The sequence below is a fragment of the Leuresthes tenuis genome, unplaced genomic scaffold (genome assembly GCF_036924035.1).
Source record: "Leuresthes tenuis unplaced genomic scaffold, fLeuTen1.0.hap1 SCAF_16, whole genome shotgun sequence".
Classification (NCBI taxonomy): Eukaryota; Metazoa; Chordata; class Actinopteri; order Atheriniformes; family Atherinopsidae; genus Leuresthes; species Leuresthes tenuis.
Genome location: NW_027325370.1, coordinates 10,804,130 through 10,825,726, shown reverse-complemented (window position 1 = coordinate 10,825,726; position 21,597 = coordinate 10,804,130). Strand labels below are relative to the sequence as shown.

The 21,597-nt window shown below is 40.1% G+C and overlaps 1 protein-coding gene across 3 annotated transcripts in view; it reads right to left on the bottom strand.

Moving 5' to 3' along the window:
- Positions 1–21,597, bottom strand: part of LOC140272156 (forkhead box protein J3-like) — a 71,775-nt gene that overhangs the window by 7,202 nt on the left and 42,976 nt on the right. For 2 of the 3 annotated variants that reach the window (XM_072367511.1, XM_072367512.1), the window contains exons 6-11: positions 20,495–20,596; positions 16,251–16,409; positions 10,346–10,559; positions 6,781–7,047; positions 2,411–2,512; positions 85–342 (exon numbers count right to left, since the gene is read on the bottom strand). In XM_072367511.1, the coding sequence (XP_072223612.1) occupies positions 85–342; positions 2,411–2,512; positions 6,781–7,047; positions 10,346–10,559; positions 16,251–16,409; positions 20,495–20,596 (1,102 nt within the window). The remainder of the gene's footprint in view (positions 1–84; positions 343–2,410; positions 2,513–6,780; positions 7,048–10,345; positions 10,560–16,250; positions 16,410–20,494; positions 20,597–21,597) is intronic. The other variant, XM_072367513.1, reaches the window with a different exon arrangement.

Below are 21,597 nucleotides of genomic sequence, written 5' to 3'. Positions count from 1 at the left end.
AGTTGCCATCTAAAAAGGTTGGATTCTTATTCTCAAGGAGTAATTCATACTGCATTGCTGTAAAACACTGCCATGTGAACATACCCGTGCCGATGTGTTGGTTGTGCTGGCCATGCTGACTGTGGTGACTGTGCTTTGGGTGCAAGGCTCCATGTGGCTGAGCGGGGTGCTGTGGCGCTGATGGGGGGAGTTGGACCTGAGCTTGTTGGTGGGTGGTGCCCTGAGGGGGGATGACTCCCGTGGCTGTGAAGAACTGGTTAATCGAGGAACACAAGTCTGCCATCTGGGTGGGATCCAGAGACCAGTTATTGAGTTCGGCCTGCCGCATGCTCTCCTTTAGACCTTACAGACACGAGAACCAAAGACGGACTGTAACAGCTGCTCACTCAACAGCTTAGATCTTTTAAATATTCACATCAAGAAAATCATGTGCTCAATATGTGACATCATTTGCCTTAAGAGGCTCAAAAAGTCTGAAAGACTTTGACTGTCTTAGACTGCACAGTTTCTCACTTGAGCCACCAAATAAGATCATTTCCAGTTGTTTTCTGTGTCTGCACTGCAACTACAATCCAGATGTTGTGCATCACTATACTCATATTACACACTTGGACAGATAAAATAAGAGGCCAACATGATCACTTATTCTAAGTACAGAACACGGTGACATATGTATCAGTAATCTATATCAAACCCATTCAAAGCTAAACTCCATTTTTATATGTGCATACCCTTTACTCTTTACTTAGAGAGCACCTATTGCAGTTTTACAGCTTCAAGTCTTCTAGGCGTATGTTGTTACACACTCCAAGATTTGGAGCTTTTCTGCCATTCTTCTTAACAGATCCTCTCAAGCTTTGTCAGGCTGGATGTCACCTGCACAGACATTTTTATATCTCTCCTTATATTTTCGATTACATTATGTTCAAGTGGCTTCCCACTAAAGGACTTTCAGTTAGCAGTGCCTTTGCCACACCAGCTTTATCTTTGCTGAAGTTTGCTGTCCTGTTAAAAAGTACATTTTCATGGCCAGTCTGTGGCTCTGAGCATTTTAGAGAAAGTGTGAGCAAAGATTTCCCCTTTTTAAAGTTGCTTTGTTTAGCATTTCATGATGTCAAAAAACATCCCCACAGCATGACGCAGCCACTACCGGACCTTCACTGCTCGGAGGGTTTGGGTAGATGTTTGGTTTCCTTCAAATAAACATCTCAGACTTGCTTTCATCTGACCAAAGAATCTTATGTATCAGTGTTTGACAGTATTGTAAGCTATTTTTTTTTTTTAAAACTCAGAAGGCTGTCATGTGTCTGTAACTGTTGAACACCACTCTAGCCCAAATTCTCAATTTGGACGGGTCCTGGTTTTTCCAAACCTTGTCAGTGTAAGATTAATGGAGTTCATTATTCTTTTGCAAATCTTCAATAAATCAGAAATATACAATATACATCATCTCTGTGATATGCACAGGTGGGTGCCTTTCCAAATCATATCCAGTCAACAGAATTTAACAAACCTGGACTCCAATTAAAGCTAGAGGAGCATATAACAGGTTACAGCAATATCTCTGAACACATATATTCAGAAATAATACAGTTGTCATGGTACCATTTCCTTCAAAACAGACAGACATTTTCAACAAATGAAAAATGACCAATTACGCATGATTGTGCCGTTACAGTGAAAGAATGCCACTATTGTTCCACTTGAATTACAAAACACAGAGCATCCCTGAAATCACACCTGTCACATGTATTGTATACATCACATCGAACTAAAAGCTAAACCTGAAAAAACCTCCTGTCTGTATTCATTTCAGTGCAGTTTGATGTTTTCCCCTAATGAAATCCATGCACCTCACGTTTGGTGGTTACTGAAACAAAAGAATCCGTCTGTGCTTTTTAGAGCAAGTCAGAGAAGGTGGGGGTGGCATTACGGCGTTGTGAGGGAGGTCAAGCTTTGAAGAGAGGCAGCGAGCCAGAAGCAGCCTGTGTCTTATAGGACCAGCCTTCTTCATCAATCGTGTGCGGATGTTGTCAGCTCTGTGCGCTGACCGTGATAACAGGCTGTTACAGAGCCGGGACCTAATTGGATTATTCGCATCATACCATTGGGAGGGTGTGAGGCAGCCTGCGTATGCGTGCAAGAGACAGAGAAACAGAGTGGCAACCCCTCTAATGCAGGATAATAACTTTTATTAGGCCAGCACAATTACAATACTATTATGATATTGTGCCTCAAGGGTGCGGGTATATGAAAGCACAGAGAGGAATCACGATGGTTTAATCAAAGTAACTGATCGGCATCATAAGCATTTCATCAGTTTTCTCAGCTCACTGCAGCAGACAGCTTTATCAGTGTTCATCACAGATAATCCCAATGATGAAACGGGTTCGGAGCATGTGTGTGTTACCTTGAAATGGGGAGAGGTCTACGTCAGCCCAGTTGTAGCTGGTAGCAATGCGGCAGCTCTCTTTCAGCCAGTCCAGGTTTGGGTACCAGTCGGACGACATGCCTAAGAGCACAAACACCTCCTCAGAAAATCATTTCAAAGGCATCTCTGAAGGTGGTGCAATAACGTTGCACAATCTATGAGACACCCTATTCCCAAGCCCAAGAGGAGATGAAAACAGGGCATTCGCAAATTGCTTTTAAATATGAGCTTTATTTGCTCAAACAGCTCCAAATGTAGAAAGAGCGAATGACCCTGCCACATTATGGCAGTATGACCATGCGCCTGAAAGGCTTAAAAGCATTAATGGAAGAACTTTCAACATCTGGCACCATGCAGTACTGAAGGTGTTTTGTTTTTGATTTAATATGATATGTGTTAAGCATGTTTTAAGCTATGGTTTTAATTAGTGCTGTCAGATGAATACATTTGTAATCACAATTAATTGCAAGAATGTGTGCTTAATCTTAAACATTTTCAGTTCTTTTAATCTGCGGAAATCTTATCCAAATGAAAGTTTTTCAAATCGCAAATAGGCTTCATAAAGATGTATTTTCATTATTGGGTGAACATTTCCCTTGAATAAAAGATGGCTTTGTGTGTAACTTGTATAGGAAGTGAGTGTGAGTGAGTTGTAGTCAACACAGCAGTGAAGAACCTGGCTGCAGCTGAGATAACAGATAATCACATATGAAAGGTTCTAATGGGTCTAGGTTCCAGGCTAACAGGTGTGCCAATGTTCTATATCAATTTCTTGAAAACTTGTTCCAAGTCAACAGGCTACATGCAAATGAGAATTTGGATGAGAATAGGTGACTGATTGTACTTCACCAATTCATAAACTAAAACCATTGTGAAAATATGCTAAAATGATCTAGGGCAGGTAAACTGGTTTGGTTTTCAAAGAAATCTAATCTAATCTAGTCTGGTCTGCTTTTTTTTTTGGCCTCTGTGACATACTGGTGACCTGTCCAGGGTGAATCCTGCCTCTCACCTGATGCTAGCTGGGATAGGCTCCAGCTCTCCCGTGACCATGAATAGCACAGGTAGCAGGTATAGAAAATGATTTAATGAATATTCTGCAAACAACCACAAGGTGGTATGAGTTCACACAGAAAAAAATCCAGCTGCAAATTTGCATTTAAGATGTGAAAAAAAAGAAGATCCTTTTCACCACCACACCACATTGTGAGGACGTGGATCAAAAAGTGTTTGCTTTCATTCACGCTCAGTTTGTTTGAGGGGAATAACAGCACAGGTAAATAATGTCCGATTAGTCTTTTTCGATGCACTGAAAGCTGTGTTGCAGTGAGACAAAAGAAAGAAAGAAAAAGCAAAGACTGTGAATGTGAGCAGGAGAAGTCCAGCTCATAATAGCAAATGTTGTACTATGGGACCTCGTGACAAAAAGATGAAAACAATTGCATTGATTCTGGGCAGTGTCAGTTCTATGTGTTGGGTGAATTGACTTGGCAATGCTTCTTGGGGAATCAGTTAATGGAGAATTATTGTTATGCTGTACTGCATCAGCATACGTGGAATATGTAACTACACTTTGTGAGTTCCTTTCCACAGAGCAGACAAAAAGTTATATCTGTAACTTGTTATATTGGGCAAAGAGGCTTCTGTAAATGTCCAAAATGGTTTATTCATATCATGGCATCAAAATGGGAAAAAAAACAACAAGAACCCCTCTTGTTCTGAGACTTTGCATCATCACCCCAGTCCATGGAGGTGGCTACTTCTACTGGTAGTCATGCATTCACACGAGATGAGCTAAAACATGTTCCAACTTTGTCATCTTTTACTCTATACATGTTGCATACAAACTGTACACATGTTTTAGCTTTAAAGTGTTATAATGGGATATAATAGGATTCTATTTTCCTTGTTCTCTGTTGCTTGTATTTCCTTTATGTACGATAGGATAGGATAGGATAAGCCATTTTACCCCAAAAGTCATGTGTCCAAATCATGTTTTCCAAAGGTGGGTATGCCCGCAAAAACAAGCTGACTAAATCCTTTCAAACTACCCGTAGCAGTGTGTTTATTTTCAGTAACTTGGGGGCTACAGTGCCTTCAGAACCTGTCCAGAAACAGCCACAACACCTAGGAGAAAAGGCCGGAAACTACGAAAACACGAGCAGCTGGCATTACACTGTATCCTTTGGGTAGGTGTGTTGTAAGTGGGCTTTAAGGCCTAATTTAATACACCTGCACATGCATGAATAATGTGACCGACAAAATCATGAGTGCTATTGCACACATAATCTACTTCAACACATTTTTAGTGAGAAGAATAACTAACAATTGTTGTGAACATCTAAGCTACGATTCCAGAAATTTTAGCTTTTAAAATCAAAATATAATTTTTAAAACTGTTTGCTTTAATCAACAAGTCAAATCATATGTCACTTTACAATGCTATGTAGAATGACAGGCTGTTGTGTTTGGCCATAAAGCTTAGATAATGCTCCAAATGCCTCATTTCACAAGATTACAGTAAAATTATTCAACAAAAGGGAATAACATACATAAGGTTTTCACTGCACAGAGGGTTTCAAATCCCCAACATTTTTACTTAACAAGAGTATGTGAGGCTGAACACAGCTGACTGATGCATTTCAGAATGCCATAGGTTGCAGACAATTCACTCTCTACTCTGATACCAACAGGATGATGCAGAGTCCTGAGAAATATTGATTCTTTATGCTGCAAAATTCAGCTTAAATCAATTCAGTCTAGCCATTCACCAGATCAACATCAGAGAGATGGTGTGATGTTTCTCAGGCTGAGCTACTGCAAACTGATGGCTATAACAATATGCTGAAGTAGAGCTTTTGATTCATTCAAAGAAGACCAAACACCACAAGTTATTGGCTATTAACACTTTCTGTTCACAGTGTACATGGGCAAACTATCACTGGATACAGGTATAACTAGAATATGAAGACTATCTTTTTCCAGTCTCTAAGCAGATCTGCGCATGTTTATTCATGGTATGTTTGTGCCTGTATGTTCAGATTTGACAAGGTCATGACTCCAAAAAAAGAGAGTGAATTTTCAGACACAATACAGTGATTAAGGATAAGAGTTTTACAGTACAGCCATGATGAAACAAATGCACCCCAAGGACACTTGACATTTTCAACAAATTAAGCAAGCAAACACTTAGTCATCTTTGAAACGGTGCATATTAATAAAGGCAACAAACTCAAACAAATGACACATAAATTCCTCCATTTGTCACACTGACAACTCAGTGAAATTAGAATGAGAAGTTTCAATTTAGGAGCCAATAATTAGAATTTTCTCAGGGAGTGACTGAAGGCACAAATCTTAGACCTGCTGTTACTGAACTGTGGGATCTAAAGAGCTCTATAGGACCTTCAGAAAAAACGGTTATGGATAACAAAAAATAATGCACAACCTTTCACTATGACTCGATAATTCTCCATGACTGCCTGAAGATCGACAAACAAATCTTTACACGTTAAGAACTTCATACCAATTGTGAAACAAGGTGGTGGAAATGTTATGGTTTGGCATTGCTTCACTGCCTGTGAACAGCTTGTGTTTTCAGGCATGCATTCTTTATCCCACCTGAGAGTGCTTAAAAAATTCTCTGTAAAGCCTTCTGTGTAAAATAAAACTGAAGATGAACTGGACTCTTAAGAGAATATGTGGTCCAATAGGATTTTAATCCTCCCGTAACATCGTGTGGAATCTTAAACAGGAAAGAAAAACCCTCAAACATCTGAAGACTTTTGGATGGCAGAGAAGATCTAGTTTCTGAGAATAATCACATTCCATATAATATTAGAATATCGAATGTGAATTTTATATTTCTGCTGAATTCATGATTCAAAAACCTCTTCATTTGCACTGTAGTCCGATCAACTGCTTTCTTGTTCAAATAAAATGAAAAGGAAATCAACTTGTGTGTACCTCCTTTTTAACATACCGTATACAACCTTCACCTTTCACAGTGTCTCTTCCTTTGCAATTCCTGTCCTGGAGTATTGAGATACTACATTTCTGTGTCAGTGAACAAAGATGTTTTCATTCAACTGCCAAGCACAAATTCAAGGTCTTTTGTGCCGAATTTAAATTGCAGCAAATCTACAATGATTTTGATTTTCTTTGTCGTAAGAATAGATAATCTCAGTGCCAAACCTTGAAGTCTACATGTTGCTTTTAGCTTATTTGCTGTGTAATTGTCTCTGCCAGAATTGAGTAAATCAGTAGATGAAATGTTAAAATCCTACACAACCATCCTTGTGACGGGGAGCTGCAAGAAACAAGACAGGAACTCAAAACTGTGCTCTCACCTGTTGTGGGGCAGGTCTGAACAGTGTGACTCTGGTGGGAGAGAGATGGGTGCTGCTGAGAATGGGCAGAGTGTTGCTGGTGCTGGCCATGCTGACCGTGCACCTGGTGCTGGTGAGAAGACAGGTGAGGGAGGTGGGTGTGGTGTGATGTCTGGCCGTGGTTGTGTTGGTGGTGATGGCCACTGCCGCTTCCCGCACCAGGGGAGTGCTGGTAGGAGCAGGCGGTTCGGGCTTGCTGAGTGGATTCACTCGGCATACTCATCAGACCTGGCAGGAGGGAGAAAAAAAATTTGAAAAGGAAGGAAAGGTCAACATAAACATTTTTTTTTTTTTAATCGATATAACAAACCGGAACTGCTCCACTGTCGCTTTAAAAGAGTGCTTAGGCTCGCTGTCATGCTGATCGGTGAACCTCCTGTCCAGTTTCAATCCTCCGGAAGACTGAAAGAATTTTCCTCAAGAATTTCACCTTCTTAACACCATACATTATCCCTTCAATTCTGAACAATAACCCAGGCACTAATGATCACAAACACCCCACAGCATGATGCTGCCACTACCATGCTCCTCTGTGGAGTTTTGTTGTTGAGGGTAACTGCTTTGAGTCACATGAAGCGTTTTAAACTAATCCGACCAGGTTACTTTCTCACTTCAAACATTCTTACTTTTTTTTTCTTAAAGCAATGGCCACTTTTCCACAGTGACCATCTTTGTGGCAGGTAAAGTGTTCCTATGGACACAGTATAATCTCAGCTATGGTGCTTTGCAGCTCTTTAAGGGTAATTTTTTACCTCCTTGTTACCTCTCTGATTAGCGTCCTTCTTTCCTGATTCTTTGGTGGTCTGCCTTTTCTTGGCAGTATTTATGTGGTGCCATAGTCCTTCCATTTGCTAATAATAGATTCAATGGTACTCTAATCTTCAGAATTGTCATATATTCTTTTATTATCAAACTGTAATCCAGTCCTCTGCAGAACTTTGGCCCCGCCATGGCTGGTTGCCACTGAGCTGCTTCTTTAATAGTGCCCCTGCTAAAGAAGCAGAGGTTCCAGTACATACAATCTCAAACCTATCCATTTAAAATACAGTTTGTGATGCAGAAATATTAAGGAGGTGAATACTTTTTTAAGGGATTGTACAATTTTTCGAATAGTCAAAAAAGTAGGCCTTGATTCTTTTTTAAACAGGGAAAAAAAGTTTATAATTCTACCAACAATTGTGTTGAGAATTTGGACTTTTCAAAGATAAACACTGGCTGTGCTCTACACGGCAAACCAAAGAGTGTGTTTTCTTCTTTTTCACTTTTCATCACTGATACTGACAGCTGCAGAAACTTTGTGCTGGCACATTCCTTATCAAATTTTCAGAGACTGTTGCATTGCTTTGTTTCACCTTGGTTGTTCTCTTGTTGCCTTTGGTAGTAGTAAAACCACAAAATTCTTTTCCCAAACTTTAATCTAAGTAGAGTTAAGAGAGTAGACTAAATCAGTGTAAAACAGTTAATTAGCCACTTGAATCCAGGCACGTTCGGATTTTTCTCTGAAACCTGAGTAACATCCTCAAATATAAAACTGTTAGCCCAAATTAAACATACTTTGGTTTCATGAATAAGAGACAAGCGGGGACATTTTACACTATTTTTACACAATTAGTCCTCATATCCTGAGTGAGATATGTATACAGTGTACACAAAACATGTATATCCACTTACTTTTATCACAACTTTAAACCACAATACTTGTAAATTGAGTAAATACTTTAACAGCCTCACAATAATGAATCTATGATACTAACACTATCTAACTTATTCTTAAAAATAGGATTCCACCAAATTTGGTGCCAAGAAAATTAAGCACAACAAGCATGGCATCCGTTTTAATCATTGCAGTGCGACATAGCCATTTCCAGTGAATGTGGCCTGCTCTTATAACAAATACAGCCAGACCCTGCACACCGAGCTCAAAGGCGAATTAAAATTAAAAATGACGGAGACCACTGGAAATGAAATCTTCTGCAGAAACGTAATATTCATCTTTGTCAGATAAATTATTCTTAAATGTGTTGACAGCCCTGAACAGTGATGGTTAGACAGCTTCAGCTCTTTCTGATTCGTTCTTATGAAGTAAAGAACTTCAGAATTTCCTCTGCTGCATGTCTATTCCATGCTTTCTGTAAATCCTTTAAACCACCATTTTATCTGTTTTCTCACTTAACTAGAAATCCATTAACATTTTGGAAATGATTTAGCTCCCTTTGGCTATACTATCACATAAGGAAAAGCTGGCACAGCTTTTGAAGTCAGATCGTAAAATTACTTATTTTCTTGCCAGACTTTGCTGTTCATCTGACTTTTGATTTATTAACGGCCTCTTTAAAGTTAATTTTTTTCTCTCTCTTTGACATGGCAACACTGTGTTGTCTTTAACTTGCTGTGATCTTCTGGAGGAGACGATGGGCTCAGCAGTGTTGTGACATCACTGTTATACAGACGATTAAATACAATGACTTCTAACACTGTGGCTCACTAAGACTCACACTTTGTCCCTTAACGTGCTGCTTAACTGTTGGGAGAGCACATTTTCGAGTAACTATATTGTGTCTCGTTAAAATTTTTTGTGGAAGTAAACCTGTCTGAGTCTCTATACTACTTAGGTTAGGAATGTAATTCTAAAAGTATATGTTGTTGACACTTGATATGTCGACCATTAAAAAGAAAAAAAGATTCTTATTATTCTTGGCCAAAGAAATAAAAAAATAAAAAATACAAAAGAAACATTTTCCCAATGCTATTTTTCTCTGTGCAGACATTAAAAGATTTAGGGGCTTTTTCAAACAACAGTAAATCTCTTCTTTTTTTCTTATTTTCCATACTAGATCTCTGAGTGGCATAGTTTCTTTTTTTTCACTCAACAAGTCTTTGCACTGTCTCTTTTTTCCGTGACCACATGCTGAAGGAGACCTTGTCAGAGGATGAATTCAGGCAGCTGCAGAGCTCAACAGACCACGTCAATCTCCTCGGTTACAGAACATTCACGGATGTACGGAGGGGGAAGAAAGCTAGTGTAGGAAGGTGATATGAGAATGGTGGGATGGTGGGGGGGTCCAATAGGGAGGAGGCCTGATGACCTGAAAGCTTCAGCAAGCAATTAGCGAGATGCTTCACAAACTTTAGGAACCAATCTAATTAGCTTCTATCAAAGCTGCAGAACCCCTTGCTCTCCCACAGATGTGTTGGTGAGTTTTTTTTCTCCTTCGGTTGAGTTCTTACTCTTAATTGCCTTTACTTGTTTGACTGAGCGAGCCGTTAAACGCAGATATGCGGAACAACAGATTGTTTGTTTATTCAAATACAACAGAGTAGGAGTTGTGTATGTTGAAGGTTAATATTGGAATGCTTGCTATGAAAGCAATGCTAAACTGTTTGAGTGTGAATGCAAGTTTAAGCGTGCCAGTTAATTATGTGCATAAAGCCTGACGTTGAGGTTTGCAGTCGTTCTTCTGCTAACATGCATGCCGTTGTAGACGTAGGACAGCCACACTAACCCACAGTGAGAGTCGACACCCACCTTGCTGTGAGAAGGACTGCTCAAAGACGCACTTGTAGAGGCTGCGGAAAGAAGCGCTGAGGTCCTCAAAGTCGGAGAAACAGAGCTGCTTGTCCCGCGACTCCGGGACTGGTAAGCCGTACTGGGGCTGTGGGGGAGGAGGAGGAGGAGGTGGAGGTTGGGTGGGCTGCTGAAGGCTCAGGGACTGGGACGAAGGCTCCGAGTGGCTACTGACCTTCAAGAGAGAGAGAAAGAGGACAGAAACCTGGATTGTCAGAAGGACAACAGAGACACAGAATAATCAGCAAATATATTGGTTACATAAGAAGTAATAAAAGCCAGAATGCAGACTGAGGTCAGATGTTGGGCAATTAAAGTGACACTATTTTTGCAACTAGAGCAGGAAAAAACTCTTTCCATACAAATGTGTTGCATGTTGATTCTCTGTATCCATGTGTGCAAATGAACGATCACACTGAGGTTTTGATCTTTTACCGCAGTAAGTATGTTGTTTAAGGAGAGTGTAATCCGTGTTATTTTTTGTAGCCCGAATTTACAAATGCCCATGCAACCCCTCATGTGAAGGCAATGAGCAGTTATTAAAGAGTAATGACACAGCTTTTTGCATTTTAGCACAGCTCATCCAGACATCAGACTCAGCACTTCACTTTACTGCATATCCAGGAAGACACTAAAGATACATGTGAAGTAAACTGGATGAAAGGTAGTTGAGAAGCAGAAGAAACAGAACACAGACGAACAAAGATTCCTTCATTTTAAAGTGAGCTAATTCTCATTTCACTATGGACGCACAACTTAATCTTACACTCAGAGCCTGAGATTCACGTTTTTAAATGACAGCGAACACATTAGAATCCATGCAGAAAATATATGAGTCACTAAAGGCTAACATGAGAAGGTGAGGGAACTAAAAGGAGTTTCACTGTTTGCAGATGCTCATAAAAAACTGCCCAACAATAAGAGGAAGGACGAGGACATAGAGAGTTGGAGTGCAGTCACGAAACTTTAATATTTTCTATTCATGCCCACTAATAAAAGTGAGGCTCGCTTACAAAGTAATAATTGTAAAGAAGCAGTTGTAATTTTGCATTCTAAACTTTTGTGCAGCCTTTTTGGTACCAAACAATAATAATAATCATTTATAAAAAAGAACGTGTTTCATCTTCTTCCTGCAGCAACACACAGCAAACGCAACAACCACAATTTTCAAAGTAAAAGTATTTTCATAATGAAAGATCTTTGCCATTACATTACACAGAGCAACTTTTTATTCAGAAACCTTCAGCTTTTGCACACTTGTCATATGTATGTAATTTGAACATTTAAGCTGCAAAATAGAAAAGTAAAATTCAATAATAATCATGTTCTGTTTAAAAAAATTGGACAGATTCCTTTTTTTCAAGCTGCGCCTTGCAAATAAATTTCTATAATCGATAATAGATAGAATTTTCTTCATTCCAGCCACTCAGGATGATGATCAAACCAAATTCAATTCGGCAAAATAAAAGAATAAAATCTTTGCTGCCACTCATTTCTTTCCACATAAACAGACAACAACAAAACATAGTGCTTCAGATTTCTGCCTCCTTTTGTGACTGCCGCATGTCTTCCTCCATCCTCAATCATCTTAGCTGTCATCCTCCTCACTCTGCTCCCAGTGAACACAAGCAATTTGCTGTGATCAGTGTGCCCCCGCCAGTATAAGCCAACTTACACTGATGCATCACCCACACATCAACCTGTACCCAATAATGGCAGCCTCTCTGTAAACTCTCCAGGCGCCTTCGAGATCTCTGCCAGCGATGCCACCAGTAATCACTGTCAGTCAGGAGGGTATCACCTGCGCCAGGTAATGAGTCAGAACTAAGCCTGATCCCAGAGGACTAAACCACAGATGAGGTCTGAAATGATGGAGGAGGAGGGTGAGGGGTGGAGGAGGAGGCGATGCAGAAAGGAGGAAAACAAAAGATGGCCTCCAGAAACGAGAGGTTAACGAGATGAGATTGCACTGACCTTTGCTAATGTAGGTGGGAGGTGACCGGGGAAAAATGATTGATGGTAAAAAGGTGAGCAACTGTTACAAAGGAGAAATAATGAAGACTTGGGGTTTTCCTGCGCTTCTGTAAATTTGGACCAAATGCTTTTGAATGGATATTGGCCTTTAAAATCGTACTATATTTGCTTGAAAGGGACAGGCATGAACACTTTAGCAAATGCATCAAAAGCAATATAATCGATCATGTTTAGATTTAAAATGGAAAAAGAAAACTTTAATGAACACAACAAGAAAACCTGTTGCTGGTAAAGGGGCAGGGAGTGAAAAAATGAATGTAAAGAAATTCAAAGGAATACAGTGAAGATGTTATGTTCCATGTTGCTCCTACAGATTCCCTGGTAGCATGAATATACGTGGGTTAAATAATAAATAACTGGAAAGCTCATGGACCTTAGAGAAAGAGGGTTTGACAGGAACTTCACATTTTGTTAAAGAAGTCTGAGTTTCGGCCTGATGGAGGCACTACAGTAAAGGTCATGGGAAAACCCAGAAGGTTTGAGCTCACTCAAGCCAGCTGTAGATTTAAAACTACAAGTCAACCCTTCAACTGTTGCTTGTTTTTATTCACTTTAATTCATTCTAATTATTTTATTTCTATTTATATTATTTTACATATTTTTAATGCTTTTTCCGCTCCCTGCTGCAATGCTTTTATTTTATGTAAAGCACTTTGAATTGTTTTATACATGAAATGCGCTACATGAAAGCTGAATCCGTGTCATGGTAAATCTTGGCCCTTTCTCATAAAAAGGCAACCTATTATCATCTACCACACACGCACACACAAAATACTTGAGATTAATCAGCTCGAAGAGCTGCAAGACCTGATGAGAGATCATTTCAACAGGCAGCATAATATCTGGAGACACATTTGTCTGTAAGTAACCTGCCAAGTTCAGGTCGTATTGCACCATAACAGCCAAAAATATGGGCTGGCCTTGATTAGGCTTGTGGTATCCTCTGTGTGTGTGTGTGTGTGTGTGTGTGTGTGTGTGTGTGTGTGTGTGTGTGTGTGTGTGTGTGTGTGTGTGGATACACAGAATGTGGTTACTGGTACAATATCAGAATTGCTTTATTCCAGGCCTCAGATGTACAACAACAGCACAGTTTTAGCCCAGCTGCACACCGATTGTGCGGCGTATGTAGAAAGTTGTCTTTCAAATGAAAATGTAAACAGATCAGATTATATCAGCCGCAGCCCAGACTGCACCTCAGCCCAAACTGCACCTCAGCCCAAACTGCACCTCAGCTCAAACTGCACCTCAGCCCAAACTGCACCTCAGCCCAAACTGCACCTCAGCCCAAACTGCACCTCAGCTCAAACTGCACCTCAGCCCAAACTGCACCTCAGCCCAAACTGCACCTCAGCCCAAACTGCACCTCAGCCCAAACTGCACCTCAGCCCAAACTGCACCTCAGCCCTAACTGCACCTCAGCTCAAACTACACCTCAGCCCAAACTGCACCTCAGCCCAAACTGCACCTCAGCCCAAACTGCACCTCAGCTCAAACTGCACCTCAGCCCAAACTGCACCTCAGCCCAAACTGCACCTCAGCCCAAACTGCACCTCAGCCCAAACTGCACCTCAGCCCTAACTGCACCTCAGCTCAAACTACACCTCAGCCCAAACTGCACCTCAGCTCAAACTGCACCTCAGCCCAAACTGCACCTCAGCCCAAACTGCACCTCAGCCCAAACTGCACCTCAGCCCAAACTGCACCTCAGCCCAAACTGCACCTCAGCTCAAACTGCACCTCAGCTCAAACTGCACCTCAGCCCAAACTGCACCATGTGCCATTCAGGATTTCAGCATAGAACCCATTTCCGACGCATGAGGAAGAGCTTTCCTAGCAAACATACAGCGCTAAAAAATTAGTTGAATTGAACTTAATAATAGGTTTTTAATCCCAAAAAAAAGTATTTGATGAAAAAGGAGTCAACAACAGATATGAGTCATTAGTTGTTGTAAATAGGTCAGTTATTATTGCTGTGGGCAGGAATGACCTGCTGCATCGTTGTGCCTTGTTGTGCACCGTTGTTGGTCATCATATTGACCTCAAATGAGCAATAATATAACTTTCATCATGTGATAGACAGAAAAATATTTACCTTACCTGTAATGATGATGAATTTCTTGGTTAAGGTTATAAAACGGGAACATTTTATGTCTTAATTTTTCTAATCATGTCACCCATGAATTGAAAAAAAAACCTGCACAAGCTTTTTAAGACTATTACGTGATGCATCGTGAAAAGACTGCAGGCAGGAGCTGCACCACAGCAGGTTGGTGGTTGCAGTTCGGCAAAGCATGCAAGGCGCGTGTCACTGATGAGAAGCTGGCCTTTCGGTCAGAGTAATTCACATGATGAACTAGTTCGTCTGATGTGCCCTCTGACCCATTATAAATCCACATGGACCCATCACGGAGCTCATGTGAAGAGCTTGTGTCACGATGGTGAGGTCTTGCATGGATATATGGATAAGTTTTCAGAATGTCTCAGCTGGAAGACATTCAAATTGCTAAACCAGAAATACCACATCACAAGTGAAAAAAGTAAGCCAGAGAGAGAAGCACAGGACTTCTCTCCTGTCTCACCTCTGCAAAGCTGACCAATCACAGCGTTAAGTGGGTGTGAATCTCAGACTGGCGGTTTGGAAAGTTACAGAGATGGTTGGATGGAGACACCCCTTATCTTAAGTCTGAAAGGTGTTGGGGGGGGGGGGGGGGGGGGGGTGGTGGAGGTTTTCAAAACTATTCGACCATCTGACCAGCAGTTCATGTAGAGTATGAAATCCGCTTCATCTCACACACACTCACGTTCTCTCAGGCAGGAGACAGAAAAAAACTGGTCAACAGATTTACCTGCTTTTAACTGTGCACAATTTATTCTCTTTGCTTAAAATTACTGGCATCCCTTAAAAGCATCACAGATGATGAAAATTAAAGTTTCACTTTAAGCATGACAGAATTGAGCCTCTATCAAATATGTTTTATATATGTTTTCAGAATTTATAATACCATGCTTGACCCTCAGGGTTGTGAGAGGCTACAAACATTATTGATAATCTGTTGCAAAACAACTCACATTGTAAAGAATCGGCGCTTGCGATGCCACAGTTTAACAACACATAAATAGTTTTTGGTAAGTCTGTACTTTCAAACTTACTGTCGCACCGTCAATAAATTAAAGTTAAAATACAAATCTGTTTAGATGGGGTGAGTTTGAAGTTTTTGAGCTAAAAAGAGATATGGCTGAAATTGCTTATCTAATTTTGTGTTAATATATCAAATTATACACACAGCAGCTTAATTTGATTTTTTCTTCTCAGTGCAACTGGATGTTAACACTTTTAAAGTTAAAAGAGACACACCATCTGCTGAAAGCTTACAAAAAAGAAAAATGCACTTCATTTGAACCGAATGCTTACAATTATATTTGGCTGCAAAGTCTGCACATCAAACCCAAAGTGAGAGTTTCAGCAGTGAGCTGTAGATCCAGCGCACATGTCGTTAGCTGGTTCCCACTTCCTCAGCTGCTAAGGGTGCACCAGACACCTTCTGCACCCACTGAGTGTCTGGACCAGCGACTGAATCATCCAGATTATGTCAGAATCAAGAGAAGGAAGGCAGATAATAGAAGCAAAATTGCTTGAATGCTGCTAGTGTTTTTTTTTTTTTGCCAGAAGACGATGAAAAACCAGATGAGAAGTGGGAGAAAGCGTTGGCCTGGCTGATGTAAGACTCACGTGTGTGGCAGTGTCAAGTCAGCTATTGATCCAGCACAGACAGACATTCTCCTGCAACAATCATCAGATTGCTTACAACCATTATAAAGGAGAGGGTCTTACTGGTGTGTAGCTGTGCACATTGCCGCCGCTGCTGACGGCGGTGTTCAGGCTGTTAAGGTTGACAGACGCCAAACTCTGCTCTGATAGACTGTTGCTCAGGCTGCCACCGAGACTCCCAGGACTCTCACTGCCTTCTGCCTCAGGGCTATACAGTGTTACCTACACACACAAAGACACACAGGATATTACACAGGACCAAAATCTTTTAAGTTAATGCACCAAATACACTCCTTACAGCGGTGGTGATTCATGACTTAATTGTTCTTTGGGCTTACAAGCATTTTGCTCCCTTATTTCATATGTCTGTGTTTGCCAGGTCTTATCAAGAACACTGCCGACCTGTCGAAGTTACCCATCAGCCATCAACTTATTTGGGGACTCATCAAGAAATACAGAAACTAAAGTGTAAGTTTAGCTTTTGCATGTAATCATAGACCTATACTCTTAGTGATGTTATGATTTGTGTGAATAATATGAACCCAGAGAAAGCCTAGCATCTTATCAAGTGAGAGGAGCTGTACTGTTTTATTGTCTGACAAGCTGACAGATCAAAAAGCGTTTAAAAGCAGTGCCTCAGGATTATTTTGAATCATGCTTCTCTTGTTTTATTTGACTGTCAGGACTTGTGAAGCAAAGCGCTAGCATTACCTCCAGGCTACATTTAATTGTAAAGACAAATGTGAAAACATAGCCTTCGGGTGAGACAACAGTAAAGGCTCTCTGGGGCAGTACTCTACCCTGTGGATCACCTTGTAGTTGGGAGGGGGAGCATTTTTGAGTAGTGAGTCTTTTTCTGTTTTGGTGAAAGCTGCCATGAGTGAACATTAAATTCTCTTTACTGTGACAGTGCAGAGACGAGGAAATTCTTATGTGGTTTCATGAGATATTTGAGGTCTACATGCATGTACAAGGAAGGAACACATAGACATCACATTTTTAGGAAGGCCTCAAACTTCTAGCTTGTTTTTTTTGTTTTTTTTTTCAGATTTAGCACCGCTCCCCTTGCAAGAAATATGTGTAGAGACATTACAACATCTGAACACAATGACGACTGGAACCGCTCATTATTCTTATTTCCTAGCATCAAGTAACAGAGAAAGTACAGACATTCTTCAACACAAACAGAATATCAGTGAGAAAATGTGTTAGAGAGGAGCTTCTGACACACTGCTGCGCCTGCAGGACGCCACCTGTCTGGACGTGGGCGGATATCATTGACGTTGGTATGAGCATCATTATTATCAAGGTCTTCCTCTCCCTGCTCTGAATCATTGTTTCATAATGTGCAGTGATGTCTGAGACACGTAAATTTGTTGTTGTTTTTTTTTTCATAAGAGAAATGTGTTTAAGGTAAAGAAAAAGCTTTTTTTCAGCCATGTCTGTCCACCTGCTGCCTGTGTGAAACTCTCTGCTGCTAATGAAGCTGTCCTTGTGCTCTCTGTTGACAGATATGTAATGAAACTGGAAAAAACTTTGAAAGTCTTGTCATTAATGGCATTGTTAAAACTACCATGGTGTGAAATGAACTCGTTGAAAGCATTTCTCTGTGGTTTTTAGTGCTTTTTTTTCACTGAGCAAACATTAAAATCCTAAAAATAGCTCATTCACATGGAGATGAAACTAAAAAAAAAAAAAAGAGCTGGAATCAGCAAACACTCAACGTTGTAGTTTCCAAATTACTAATGAAAATAAAGTGAGCACATGGGAATATAATGATAGGGACTAAATCTAATGAAACTTCTTAAGTGCTGAAAAACTATGCCTGAAGTGTTTCATGTTAACAAATTCTGGGAACTATGAGTCAGAATGTGTTAGAAGTGCAGAGTGGAAAACTGTAAAATGCTGTCAAGTCCAGAGGTTCACATAACATCCAGAGCAAACACGCAGAGCTATGTGAGCTGCTGTTGGACAAATCTTCTATCTGGTCAGGGTCACCTACCACACGTTATCAGTGTGTATGTGTGTGTGTGTGTGCGCAGCAGATCAGACAGGTGTCAGAGATCCCAGCCGCTGCTTGATCTCTGACCCTCATATAGCTGGTCACAACCTGTTCAGTGTTTTAGGCATAATGTTTGCCTGTGTGTACATGTTGTACAGTGAATACTTAGAGGTACAGTAGCTGTCCCAGATTCTGACTGTGAATCAGAAAATCAAAAGAATCCCTCTGCACCATATTCTTCTCGGAGAAAAGCACAACTGACTACATATTTTCAACTAATTCATTAGTAAAAACAATCATTATACACCCTTAAAAAATGTATATATTTGTATTTGATCTAAATGCCCACCACTTAGCAATAATCTAAACCCGATGCACTGAGAGTAACATATGTGGTAGCTGAGGAGTACTAATACTTCATAATGGTAGTTAACATAGCTTTTTCAATTCAATAATAATTCATTAGTCCCCAAAGGGTAGTTATTTTGCTGCACTACAAATGATTAATTTTTAGAAAAGTTGAGGTGTGGTAGAAATCTTCAGAGATCACCATGAATGGATTGAGGTGTTGTTTTCGTAGCTCGGCAACAACTTAGCTGATGATGTCATACACGGCGTCGGCACGTAACACAAGCAAACTCTCAGCTGACAACATGGATTCTGGGGTCTGCATTCCTCTGTATGAAGTTTTTATGGAACTTTTAAAGGTGTTACTGTGGATGGAAACAAATCTCCTCTGACCTGTGGCAACCAACATTTGAAACCCTGGGTTACCCTCAAAACTTTCAAAATCATTTTGTTTGGAATGACAACCAAAGTGAACAAGCTCATGTCAACATGATTTACAGTGACAAAAGAAAAAAAGAAAACGCAAACCACATTAATTTATGTTGCCTGCACATCTATTTGTCATTTCTTTTTAATGTTGTACGTTTTGGCAAGTCCCCGTGAAGCTTCTAGTTTCATTTTGCCAGCTGAGAGGCGAATATATCCTAAAATAACACTCTGAAAATTTGGCTGTTTTCATTTACTTTGCTAATTTATGAATTCTACAAACACAACTCTGGATAATGTTTTAAAATGGATTTTTTTTTCCCTCTTACGCTTGAAAAAACATTCCCATCCAGATGAGAGACATAAATTCCCACAAATTATGAAATAATCATGCTGGGCCAAATAACATCTACATTAATGACACATCATGTTGGCACCAAAACATCAGTGTGTGCACAGGCAAAACCGACAGACGAATGCAATTCATTTTTGTAGACAGATGAAGAGGCAGAGTTGTTGCTCAACGTGAACGAACAGCACAAGGCGATGGAAGCCCAGGAAAAGATCGGAAAAAAAAACAGTATATACATAGGCACCAGAATTGTTATGGTTTCCTGTGCATGCTCACGACACAAAAGCAACAGGGGGCACCTGTGAAGGGTCGGAAACACCTCAGGTTGTCATGTAGACACTGATACACTGATTTAAAGTTTTTCCTCACTAAAAATTTGCCTGTGGATGAGAAGTGCAAGCTTCTTCTTTTGCGTCCCCAAAATATCAAAAAGATATGTTAGTCTCAACAGGGTCTTAACTTCTGATTAACCACAAGCTGAAACTTATTTTAGTGGAATATTTCTGAAGTTATCAATTCAAACCACTGTCACGGTTAGTGGAGATGAGGGGACCCAAATGTAGATGCGGATACAGGCAGGAGGTTGAAGGAACTTAACTTGATTTACTTAAGAACTGTAATAAAAAGAGCAGCTGAGCCGGAACAACAGCAAAACTGACCGGATAAAACAAAACCCTAAGAAAAGACTAAACCTAACTTCTGATCAAAGGACATAAAAATGCCTGCATAGACATGGGGTGGTAACAGTGAGGATCTGGCAATGACTGAGAGAAAGCAAGGGGAATATATACTGAGGGAAACTAATAAGGAAGTGACTGCAGCTGTGACTAATAAACTAGGTGGCAGGTGTGGCACCTAGTCTATTAGTGGAGCTAAAGACCAGAACAGGAGGGAACTGAGGAAACTATGGAATAATGACCAGAATCTAAACACACAAAACTGAGTGAAAACGATGAACCATGAACCATTTAATATACAGCCTAGAGTTATTAACAAATATTAAGTTTTTACTTTAATAATAGGAATACAGCATGGAAGATGTCAGGCAGAAAACATTTTTCTTTTGCCTTTCTTTTGTTGCAAGAACTTTGAATTGTTTTTCAAAAACAACTAAACATTTCTGGTTCCTCTTGAACCGACTAAACCAAACCCTTCCCAACTATCAAGCTGGTGTCGTACCTTGTTGGTTACAGCATTGATGGCCAGAGTCGGGGACGCCCCTCCAGACATGATGCAGTCCATTCTCAGAGACTCTGACTCCAGACTGTAAGGGGTTGATGCCTGCAGATGGATCAGAACAGAGATGGGAGAGACAGGATCGATAAATCAATAAGTATATTTACATATGATGTCACTCAGTGCAGGTAAGACAGTAAATGACACTGCCTCAGCCTCATGGTCCTGGTTTCTGCTTGAATATCATATTTTTCTTCCTTTATAAAAAGAAAAGGAGATAACACCTCGCACCAACTTTTGCTGTTGTACCGTTAAACTGACCCTCATTGAATTTCAGACAATGATATTCCTGAGATTCAGAAAACAACACGGGGTGAGTTTGAGCAGCTATTCTGAATGATGATAACCATATATTTCACTGTTGTTTTTCTTGCCCCTCCCTTCTTTTTCATTGTTTTAAAATGACCACCCTTAGGAATGACACGTGTTTTCACATGAAAAGGCCACATGACATTTAAACGGCTGAAGCAAAAACCTCCTTTGATCGATGATTGGATTGACATGGTTGGACAAATGTACAAAATGGAGAGATTGACATGCTATCACAGACTTCGCCAAGATTTTACCACTACGTGATTTAAGTGGAGCGTATATATACAATAGCTCCCAGAAGACTGGGTTTATATGATGTAAACTAAATGTATTCAGTTCAAATATTAGCATTCCTCCCACTTCTGTAGTGTATATAGTTCTGTTTGTGGTACTACACAGATCCTTTAATGAGGGCCAATACACAAGTTATTCTGAAAATGTTCTGGCTTCCAATATTAAAGAAAATAGAACCAAAAAAAACGCCATTGTTAACGTTTTTTTTCAAGCTGTGAATCTCCAACATACAAATATACCGATGTTGTGCAGATAAGTCACGCAGAGGCCTTAGAAATGAATTACATGAATTTTTCTTTATGTAAGGCCAAATGAAAAGACAAAAATTAATTCAAATTCATATTCACGAAGACCACACATTTTCCTGTAAAACAGCTGCAATTCTTCTGAAAAAAAACTTCTACGGCTACTTTTTTTATTTCGGGTCCAAAGACTCAATA